This window comes from Ceratosolen solmsi, unplaced genomic scaffold (genome assembly GCF_000503995.2).
Source record: "Ceratosolen solmsi marchali unplaced genomic scaffold, CerSol_1.0 scaffold9, whole genome shotgun sequence".
In the NCBI taxonomy this organism is placed as follows: domain Eukaryota; kingdom Metazoa; phylum Arthropoda; class Insecta; order Hymenoptera; family Agaonidae; genus Ceratosolen; species Ceratosolen solmsi.
Window position 1 is genome coordinate 294,959 of NW_011948452.1, and position 11,141 is coordinate 306,099.

General features: G+C 22.2%; 1 protein-coding gene across 2 annotated transcripts; it reads left to right on the forward strand.

Moving 5' to 3' along the window:
* Window positions 1-2,308: 2,308 nt before the first annotated feature.
* Window positions 2,309-5,267, forward strand: Zyx (lipoma-preferred partner zyxin). Of its 2 annotated transcripts, none has more exons than XM_011505147.1 (6): window positions 2,309-2,381; window positions 2,600-2,808; window positions 3,149-3,620; window positions 3,937-4,106; window positions 4,377-4,792; window positions 4,966-5,267. In XM_011505147.1, the coding sequence occupies exons 2-6, from the start codon at window positions 2,677-2,679 to the stop codon at window positions 5,213-5,215; spliced, it is 1,440 nt and encodes a 479-aa protein (XP_011503449.1). In that variant the 5' UTR covers window positions 2,309-2,381; window positions 2,600-2,676; the 3' UTR covers window positions 5,216-5,267. The 2 variants fall into 2 exon arrangements, with proteins under 2 accessions (XP_011503449.1, XP_011503448.1); XM_011505146.1 differs by having other exon boundaries at window positions 2,312-2,381; window positions 3,790-4,106.
* Window positions 5,268-11,141: the final 5,874 nt, after the last annotated feature.

Here is an 11,141-nt window from a genome sequence, read left to right on the forward strand (position 1 = left end):
TTATGTACCAATACACTTAAATACAAAGTACATAAATTATAAAACCTATTGTTAATTTATGTAAAATTGGAAATAAATATTTTATAAATTTAAAAAACCAATTTTTTAATTTTTAAATAAAATTTGAATAAAAATATTAAATTTATGCCTTAATCATAAAAATATACATAAAGTATAAACAAGATATAACATAATCATACATAAACATAAATATACAATATAAAATGGTTATAAATCATTCAATTGCAATATAAGAATCAAAATCTTCAAGCATAGAAATAATGTATTAATAAAACTGTTTATTTAAAACCTATTAAAATTACAATATAGTGTAGATTTAAAATTACAAAATTACGTACAAAGATTGATTTATAAAATTGAATTTATAACATTTTAAATATATGTATAATGTCTAATAAAAAAATTAATATATAGATATACTAGTAATGTTATTACATATGATACTTGGCTTCCATATTAATTTACTTTTTGACAAATATATAGTCTATTACAAATATTAATTACAAAAAACCTTTATATAAAATAAAATTTTTATAAAGTTAAAACTGTTTTTTATACCTGAGTTGAATTAATTATTATCAATTATATGCTTTTCAATAATATGATTTTTTTATTAATGGTTATTCTATTATGTATTTAATAATACCTATTAAATATTAAATTATATTTCCAATTAATAAATTCAAAATATTTTCTTAAGATGGGTAATTAATGATGGGAAATTTTATTTTTAGTTGGTAAACTAGAATGTACAATATTATTTACTAAATATATAATAATTATTGCATAATAATTATTATATAATTATTATGCAATAATTATATAATAATTTATTACAAAAATAATATCTTGAATATTAAAGCATTTTTTTTATATAAAGTTTTGATTATGTATTAGGTAAGAAAACATTTGTTACTAATATTGTAGTTATCGATTAAAATAATTTGATTTACAAATTTACCACAACATACTATTATTATATTTAAAATAAAATAAACAAACATACTTTAATTATATTTTCAAAATTATATGTAGAACCAGTATCAGATATATTTTGATTTCCAATAAGCTATATTAAATAAATTAATTTAAATCTTTGAAATATAAATGAAAATTTAAAATAAGAATATACTTACATAATTTCAATATATTAATAATTTGAATATAAAAAACAATCGAAGATAGAAGTTCATTAGCCAGTGTTCCTAATTATACAGTGTTTTCTTCATACAATTTGTGAAAATTCTACAATATTATAACAGAATATTAACCTGATTTAAACATGCTTTGCCCCTTATTAATTAAGTTAATTTTTTTTAACGTAAAAATATTAATTTATTTTAACGCGTTATACCAGTTGTAAACTTCTAATTTTATACTATTAATATTGAAATTGACTATTAATCTAAACAATTTTCGAAATATTCATAACTTTTTGTTCAACATTGACACTATCCACAAAACTGTATTGTGTATAATAGAGAAGGTACAAACACAAATACATTTTAAGTTCTATATTAACGACATAGTTGTATAAAGAGTCAATTATAAAAACGCATCCAGCATAATTAAATAATTAGAAAACTCTAGAAACTATATTTTTCCGAAAAAGATTATGAACTTTCCTTTAGTCTGCATTAATTAAAAATTTCACAGCATAAGCTGAGAAAGTAAAAAACTAAAAAGCAATGGGTCAAAAAATTATATATATATAAAAATTATCATAAATTATAATTTAAGAGAAAAATGATAAAAAAAATCAAGTACTCTGTTGGTGAAATAGCTTCTCGGCTACTCTGTCGGTATTTTTATAAATGTTTATATATATATATATATATATATATATATAATTAGTCATACTCTCATCAGAAGGAAAAATTGTTGTTCGGTCCGCGAATATAGTTCATTATTATTAAGCCAAATTAACGTAATACTGTAATATATAAAAGATCCCTTCGTTTATCGTAATTAAAGTCAACAAACATTTACCAGAATCACAATAAACTGAAACCCAAAAAGGCCGTTTTAAATCTTTCTCAGAATTCTGAATTCTCTTCCTTTTTATATAGTTGTACGAAGTTTTATTTTTAATTTTTCGTGTAATCCTAAATTAATGGCTAAGAATTACTCGTTAAAAAAGTGTCATTTTCACTTTTATGCTCTTTCATAATTTTTTTTTCTTTGCCAAATAAAAGTATTCTAACAGTCTTACAATATATTTATCATTGAATTTTGTATAAATTAAAAAACTTAATTAGTATATAAAGCTATTTAAGTAATTGTTACTAAAAATGATAAAAGCATGTATGAGTCACAGGGAGTATGTTTATCACAGAAACAATTAAGACAGCGTAAAAATTGTAAATATTGTTAAAAAACTTTAAATAATTTTTAATAATGATTAGAATATGTAAATATACTGCAAGTAAATTTTTTTCTGAATACATTGGTATTAATTTGATCATTGTATATGCTATATTCTAACTTTCTAAATTTTAAACTAATTAATTTATATGCAATAGATAACTATAATTCTTTGAAAACAGTATTTTTTTTATATCATTTATATTTTTTTCAGATATATATCATTTATTTAGTTCAAACTTTTCAAAGTATACTTAATTATTAAATTTGCTAACGTTCAAAAATTTAAACATGCCCAATAACTTAGAGCAACAAATAGCAAGCTTACAATTAGATCATGATGAAAATACTATCAAAACAATTAAAGCTTGTAAAAAAGTTGCACCTGCAGTTCCACCAAAGCCAAAAAAATCACAACCACAGGTGAATTTATATTACTATAAATATAAAAAATTATACATAATCACATATCGAATTATAAATTTTCTAAATTATCAATACTAATATAAAATTACTTTATAAAGTCTACTGTTTCTAAAGTTCTACTTTAATGGAGTAACAATAGCAAATCATTTAAAAACTTTTATATTTTATTTCTAACAAAAAATTTAAATTTAATTTTTATTATAATTTGATTATTTTTATTCATTTTAAATATTTTTATTTTTCTTACCTTCTAAATTTTTCTTTTATAAAATTAAAGAAATTAATGTCTTATGAATTGAAAATTTTTATCTAAATATTTAATAATATTTTTGTGTAGGTACCACAAAGTTATACTGTAAAGGCTGCATCAGTTCCATCATATAGTACTGTATTAAATAGTGCTGGATCTAGTGAAAAAAACAATTTATATGTAAATTCTCCAGTTCCATTCATACCTTATAGTATGAGCAAAAATGAATATTCTCATTCCACACTGACAAATGGAAGAGATTCTTCCATATTTTATAAAAAAAATGAAAATTTTTATACCAACAGTATGTACAATTATGAAGATAAACATTTTTACTCAAATATTGGTAACGTTCCAGCACCTCAAGTGCCAATTTTAAACGACAAATTTAATAAATCAACCATAAATGCAGTTTATAGTAATATAGAACCAACGGTTCCTATACTAGTTCCTCAATCCATTCCAAAGGAAAAGGATATTGTTTACAGTAATATCCAATGGAACAAGAGTAGGTCTGAAAATACATACTGCAATATGCCAGCTCAAAGTCATGGTATTGGTAGGTATATTTTTAATACATTTAAAATTATCACATCCACTTTTATCATTGACCATTTATTCTATTTTATTTATTAGTCGATTATTATGATTTTAATTTGATATAAATTTATTACACACATTCTTTTGATTTATTTTGCATTATTTTCTCTTTTATATTTTTATTTTAGATGATTTACCACCACCTCCTGAACCTTCAGAATTTATTACTTGTGTTTCTGCAAATTCTTTTCCCTCTCCTCCTGAGGAACTTCCACCTCCACCAAGTCCTGTATCATCCAGTTATAGTGAATTAAGACGAGCTACTTATCAAACAGATTTTCCAAACGATATTTATGCACCAAGTTCACAATCTAGTTCAACATATGAGTCTATTTATGAGCCTATAAATCCAAGGCCATCATCTCAGTTATCTTGCAACTATTCTGTATACTCTGGATATGGTTCTGCTTCTCAATCACAGGAAAAAACATCTCCAGTAAAAGAAGTAAGATATTAAATTTGCAAATTTATTAATAAAATTGATGATATTGTCTAACTTACTACATAATTTTATTACATGACATTTTTTTTAATGAATTATATAACAATAATAATTTTGTGAAATATTCATAATTTATATTAAAGCAGACCTATTTTCAAATTAAATTTTATAAAATATACAATTTAATTCATTTAATTAAGAAATAATTATGAAATAAAATTACATAATTGATATACATATGTATAATTAAATTATTACTGTTGTTTACATTAGGTCGATGTATTAACAAATCTTCTTGTACAAGGAATGGAAGACAATTCAGAAGAGAATGATATTTATGGTATTTGCGCACAATGTACCAAAAAAGTTGAAGGAGAAGGAACGGGATGCTCTGCAATGGATAAAGTATTCCATATAAATTGCTTCTGCTGTTTTATGTGCAATATTAATTTACAAGGCAAACCATTCTATTCCCTTGAGGGTAAACCTTATTGTGAAGAGGACTACTTGAATACTTTAGAAAAATGTTGCGTATGTACCCTACCAATTTTAGATAGAATTTTACGTGCCACTGGTAAGCCCTATCATCCATCGTGCTTTACATGTATTGTTTGTGCTCAAAGTTTGGATGGTATTCCATTCACAGTTGATGCAACGAACCAAATACATTGCATTCAATGTTTTCATAAGTAAGTATACAAATTTCTTAATATTTTAAAACTATGTCAAAAATATAAATAATTATCTATAAAATCTATTGAGATATTTAATTCAAGAAAAATTATATCCATGTCATGTTAATTTGTACCGTTAGGATACATACTAGATTAATGTAACGTATACCATTAAAAATAATTTCTAGAAAATTTGCACCACGGTGTTGTGTATGTAAATTACCAATTATGCCTGAACCAGGAGAAGACGAAACTGTTCGTGTAGTAGCTCTCGATAGAAGCTTCCATATCCAATGTTATAAATGTGAAGATTGTGGACTTATATTATCATCAGATTCAGAAGGTGGTTGTTATCCTTTAGATGATCATGTTTTATGCAAAAGCTGTAATGCTTCGAGAGTACAAGCTTTAACATCTCATATGACAACTGAACTATAAATATCGAAAATGATTAATGCTTTAAAATAGCAAACTTGAATTTATTAAAGTGCAAAAGTAAATATACTTTATACTTTATTACTACACAGACTTCTATAGTCTATATTAAAATAATTAAAATAAATATGATGAATTCATTGATTTTATTGAATACTAGAATTAACTAATTTTGATAATAGCATATTCAATGGATGAAACAAAACATAATTGAAAAAAATAGTAATAAATGTACTATTTACATTTAAAATATGCTCTTTCCTTATTTTTGAAGTCTTTTATTTACACAAATTATTATTAATAGAATTCTATAAATATAATAAAAAGGGAGTATAACCTTATTTCAATACATTCTAATAGTATATTTAAAGATTTCTAAACTATCAAAGCAACTTGTAATAATATATTTCTGAATACTTCTTTAAAATTAATATCAAATTAAAAAGACTTAAGATATTAAATTTAAATGTAATAATCGGTAAAGGTATAAAAAGTGAAAATTTGAAATAATGTTCTTAAGCATCAAATTTCATAAAATGGATACTTGAATATTGCTTCAAAGCACACTTAAAGAAATGCAACTGAATATTATAATAAAAAAAAACAATTTATATAATTATTGATAGTTCTAAATATAAATTAATATAAGACTTGCAATTATAAGCACCAATAAAAAATGTTAATGTTAATAATCTTATGAACATTACAACAATCCAATTTTTAATAAGTTACAAAATGAATATATATTATTAATATATTTATTACTATTATTACTTATAATAGGAATATTTATATTATTTATAAAAATAATACTGTACTGGCAATTTTTGTTTCAACAAATTAAACTATAGCAACCTTTATAAATTATACATCATAATTTAGATAGTTTAATTAGAATATATGTAAAAACTCCAGATATATTATCGGAGTGATTTAAGGTATGTTTATCAATTTTTGCTACAATAAGAACTTAATTGTAATATTGAAAAATTAGAAATAAAAGTAAATGAAAACAAATTCAGTAATACAACATATTACTTTAATAAATAAACATATATCACAGATATTTTCATCTTTCTTTTATTATTTATTCATTATTAATACAAATTAATAAATAAAATATTGTGAATTAAACTCAAATTTAATTGAATTTATGAAAACTATTGTTTATGAATTGGAGCAACTAAAATCAATAAGTGGTCATTTGTGTTTTTAAGAGATTTAATTATTTTTTTATTCAATGTTAAAATTTATACATTGAAATTGTAAATAGATTATTTAATATATTTTTGAAATATGTACTTATTGTTAAAGTATTTATATTTTAGAAAATATTTGACATAATATAGTGTATAGCGTGTGTATTTACATATTTACACATTTATATTTATGCTTATTTTTAAATATAAGACTACTCATGCAATCTTTATTAGTTTTTTATTTATGTTAGTGTACTGTACGTTACATTGCATAAATTCGTCTGCAATCACAAAATTGTAAGAAAAAAAATAGAACATTACATTATATTATACACATTGTCTCTAGATTCAATAAGAAATAAATATTATTTTTATAATACTGTACTAATATTGTACTGTACTATAAGCTTAATAAAATGGAAATAAACTAATTAAATATATATATACATATAATAAAAAATAGTGTTTGTGTAAATCAAATTATTAATTTTAATTAATAAAAACATTTGTGTTGCATCATTTATATATTTTATTTTAGATAAAATTAATTTTTTTGCTCAAATATTTCTGTAACTACAGTTATATTAATAACTGTATTTTTCATTGCTTGCTACATTATTTTTATTTAGTTATTATTTATTCATTCTAATTAATTTAATTCATAAATAATATAGATGCAACTATCTTTTAATATTTTATATGTGTGTGTGTGTGTTTGTGGGCGTATGTAAATTTTTTATCGTACATATTTTATTGTATATCACTTAAACATGCCATTTATTTTATAAATGTACATAACGCCGTATTTAAAAAAAATTAAAATATTCATTCACACAAATATTTTTTGAAGTCTTGTACATAAGCGATGCATGTAAAACCATTTATATTTATATCCCGTAATAAAAACATTAAAATATTAATTTTTTAAGATTATAAATCTATTATTCTTAATTAAAATATAAGAATATGCTTATATCTAGTTATATTTATTTCAAATTGATTAAATCCAATTAAATAAATTAAAGAAAGGTTTAAAAATTATTAAATTGTTTAGGCATTCGATATCGATTTTTCTGTATTTTTTATATTTATAAAAATGTTAAATTTGATTAGTTTCTTGATATGTAAAAGATAATTTACATTAAGTCATAATCTGTAAATCCTGTCAATGATTATTCATAAAACGTCAATGTTTATTACATAATTTACATTTCATAAAAAAACATTGTTTTATATATTTAAATAATTCATTACATATTTTTATGAAATGTTTTAAATACTTTGAATTTACGATATTTAATTAAACAATAAATATTGTTAGAAATATGATTTTTATTAGCATAGACAAATTAATTATTAATTGAACATTTATAATTAAATATAAGAATATAATGAACGATAAAATGTGTAGAAAAGAAATTTATTCGGAACATAAACCTTTAAAATATCTTTGAATTTTATCATGAATATAAAATTTTAATAAATTAATTCTAACAAATTATCTCATAATATTAAATAAAGAATGTTGATTATAGGAAGAAGGATATGACTATAAACAAAAGAAGTTTTGTAAAACATTTTTTTTGCATATAAAAAAAATTGTTCATGCATTTACACCTTCTCTTGTTATATTTGTATTATGATCGTTGTTTAATAGCTCTGTAAAATGTAAAGATACATAACTTTATTTGATGTTTAATACATTCGATTTTATGTACTTATTTTTTAACCTGCCCGTTTCAGGTTGATTACATATCTGATTGATACAATCTCAAAATGTTGCTTTCTTTTTACGTGCCGATATCTATCTCAATATATTTTTGGTATTATGATAAATATAATAATAAGTTATAATATTATTAATAAAGTAGACTTTTGATAAAGTGGATAATAAATATTTGATATAATTATCATTATAATTTTTATTATATTATGATTTTATTGCATTTTCTTACTCGTTTGTTTAATTTTTAAATGTGAATGAACATTTTGTGTAACATTGTATACAGATTATACTGTAATTTTCTCAGAATAATAAGAAAAACTCAAAAACATTAAAAATAAATATGGTAAAGTTTTAAGATTACCATAGTGTAGTCTATAATTTCTGTTTTAAGTTTATACGAAAATCTTTATCCACTTTATCGTATTGTCGGAATGACAATTCAATATTTCCCAAATTGTTTCCATTTGCATAGAACATAATAATTCGTGAATTAAGTATGTATTTTTAATTATGGAGCACATTTATGTTCTATTTTTATGCTTTTCTATATTTCTAGTTTCTTTATACATAGCTTAAGGATTGCAAGTATCAATGATATACTGCATATATATAATACTATTCCACGTTAAATGTCATGTATTAATTTACATAAATATAATAATCAAGAAATATTAATATCATAAAATAAATACTTTCAAACTTTTTTGCAAAATAAGAACAAATTTTAACACGAATAGTATTTTTATTTAATTTTTTAATAGATATATTTATATATGTTTTTTAAATATTTACTTTTTACTTGCTTGCACACAATATAATCACAGCCACCTATCTTCACATTTGAGTAGATGCATATGTAATCAAGAATTCTCCATAATACATACACATTAATTCGTTAATACTCAAAAACCCCACTGGCATATATTACTAATTAAATATTGCTGAAATTATTGACTGAGTTAGTACACATAATTGAAACATGAACATTTTTTTAGTATTAAGTTTTCTGTATCGTTGCATTCGAGTAAATCGAATATAATATTTTTTTCTAACGATATATTTTTAAATGTTTACATTTATTACATTATGCTTAAAAATTTCCAAACTTAATAAAGTAAATAGTGTATATCGTGAAAGCTAAGTCAATACCAATTACATATACATAAATTAATTCCAAAAAGGATTTGCTCAAATGACAATATTCTTTCTTTCCACGTTAACATCATCAAGTACATGATATAGCTGTGTACAAGATACAAGGAATCAATTATATTTTTTATGTTTTCGCTAAATTTGACTCGTATTTATCCTTAATACCAATGTAATAACGTGCACTTTCACACTGCCAAATTCGGCGAATGGTACTGAGTCAATTGTTGGACTCTTAAATCATTAAATAAATAGAGGAACAATATTCTTGAAACGTTTTCTGTTTTATTATAACAATATTAAAGGCTCTTGGAACGTAATACAACAAACGTTCAACAATACAACCATGAAAACAAATAGAAGGCACTCTTCTTTTTAATAAATTATTATCTTTATAACAACTGACAAATTCTTTAATTCTGTTCTAAGCCATGTCAAATTATTCGCCGTTATTATTTTCTATCATTTAAACACATTTAACATTTTTTATTTTTACTACTATGATAAACTTGATATAATTTCTACGTTCGTTTATGGGTTCTTTTATATTTTTATAAATATCCAGTTTTATTTATTAGCTTTTTCACTATTTAAATAGACGATACAAACTACAATACTTGAAACTGAGCTAACAGATTCTCATTTATTGATAAATGAAATTCATATTTATAACAATTAGATAGATTATTAAATCTTTTACAATATTATAATAATTTAATTATTGTTATTTGCTTGAAAGCTCACAGCCAACACATTTTAATTCATTATTTTCTCTTAAACATCTTCCCATTATTCGTTTTTTTAGAACGGGACTTCCTCGTTTTACTATCCACTATATTTCTAAATAACTAAAAAAATGATTCACAAACAAAATGTAACTATAAGTAATTGATTAAATTAAGAGAATAAATAATTGAATAAATTGAATAAATAATAACATTTGACATAGTGCAAAAAATATAATAAATCGCAAATAGATAATTATCATACTTTTTCTTAAAAAAAAAAATTAATGAAAAAATTTAAAAAATCCATGCACACATGTATATATATGATTGGTGTGATATATGATGTTGCTTTCACGAAGAAAATAAGGACGTGGCAGTGCTTTGGGTAACTGTTTTTTATGTGAAACCAATTTTTTTTTACTTTTTTCAAAAATACTTCAATTTCTTTTTTTTGAACACGTGACAGATCGCTCTTATATTTGTACGTTAGTATTATTATATATTTGTTACTACCATTTTCCAATTCACTACCTAGTCTAGCCTTGCTCGCAAGATTCATATTTTTATTTTCGAGCCTACTATTTCAATATTTTTCATTCTTAAATACATGCATACAATATCGCTAAAAATAACATATTGATTGTTTCTTTTTCTCTATTCAATTTTTCCATTCTTTTTATCTACCTAAGATAAATTGTAATTGATGCCTTCAAATATTTATTATAGATATATTATATAATGTATATATGTAGCTTTGCAATCCATACTATTTGATAAAGAATATATATATGCGGAAGTGTGTATGTATATATTAATGCTTTGTATACATCATATTTGACACTTTTTTATATATTACGTGTTTATCTGTCGTGTGTGTTGTATAAGTATCTCTTATAGATTTAATTATTGTTGTTAAATAATTCAATATAAATATTCAAGAAGTTACCGAGATTTCTTAAATTCTTGACCTACTGTGTTAAATATAAATTATTCGGAGTTTATGACAACGCGATCAAATTCTCGCATCTTATTCCATACAATCCAATCATACTCTTTACATATTTTAATCGAGTGTTAGCGCAAAATTACGAAATCAAACCATGCGAGACGCACATAAGTACGCATAC

Coding starts and splice junctions, on each gene's coding strand:
- Zyx (XM_011505146.1), top strand. CDS start 2,677: ATGCCCAATAACTTAGAGCAACAAATAGCAAGCTTACAATTAGATCAT. Junction 3,621..3,789: donor AGCTCAAAGTCATGGTATTG/GTAGGTATATTT, acceptor TTTTTATTTTAG/ATGATTTACCACCACCTCCT. Junction 4,107..4,376: donor AAACATCTCCAGTAAAAGAA/GTAAGATATTAA, acceptor TGTTTACATTAG/GTCGATGTATTAACAAATCT.